This window comes from Volvox carteri (assembly GCF_000143455.1).
Source record: "Volvox carteri f. nagariensis unplaced genomic scaffold VOLCAscaffold_39, whole genome shotgun sequence".
Lineage (NCBI taxonomy): Eukaryota > Viridiplantae > Chlorophyta > Chlorophyceae > Chlamydomonadales > Volvocaceae > Volvox > Volvox carteri.
The window spans coordinates 591,610-592,365 of NW_003307582.1; the positions used below are offsets into that span (position 1 = coordinate 591,610).

Genomic DNA, 756 nt, shown 5'->3' on the forward strand with positions numbered 1-756 from the left:
GGAGGGGCGCGGGGAGGGGCGCGGGGAGAGCTGGACAGCGGTAGTGGAGGAGGGGGAGGAGATTGAGGGCGGCTCAGGTCGCGACGGAGAGCGACATGCGCACGTCACGTAGGCCAACTGCCTCGGAACGTGCCTCCCCCACTGCCGTACACACAGTATCTACATATATACATATGCATTTTTATACATGTAAACCTATTCAGACGCACAAATGTGCATATACACAAGTGTACATACATACACATACACAGCAGCACCTACCGCGGCGTTCTCCTCCGCCGGGTTCTTCGCGAGCAGCGGTACCACCGTCCCGACGTCCAGCGGCACCACCCCTGTCGTTGCCGTACCCGTCGCTGTCTCTGCCGCTGCCGTACGCGTCCTTGCCGTCGCCGCCGTCGCCGCTGCCTCCGCTGCCGTCGGCACAACAACGCATTGGTCCCGCTGCCGCTCCGCCGCCGCCATGACGCACCCCGGACCCAGCGCCGAAACCACTACCTCCGCCAGCTGTACGGCAGCCGCGGACGTGACATTGCCGTGCACAAACGCCTCCACGTGGCAATTGGACAGCAGCTGCACCACGAACGGCGGAATGTCCTGTTGCGGCAACGAAAGGGGACAAGCGAGGTGAGGTGTGAGGTGAGGCGACAGTGCATGTGCACGCGCGTACGCGTGTGTACGTATGTATATCTGAAAAACAAATCACCAGTCTTCCCCGTTGTTGCGGTCCTGTTCCACTCTTAAAACAACAACAACACA

The 756-nt window shown here is 60.7% G+C and overlaps 1 protein-coding gene across 1 annotated transcript in view; it reads right to left on the reverse strand.

Annotated features, from left to right (window-relative positions):
- Window positions 1-756, reverse strand: part of VOLCADRAFT_94734 (uncharacterized protein) — a gene marked incomplete at both ends in the record, with an annotated part of 17,793 nt that overhangs the window by 4,495 nt on the left and 12,542 nt on the right. The window contains one exon of the mRNA XM_002953948.1: window positions 470-594. Within this exon, the coding sequence (XP_002953994.1) occupies window positions 470-594 (125 nt within the window). The remainder of the gene's footprint in view (window positions 1-469; window positions 595-756) is intronic.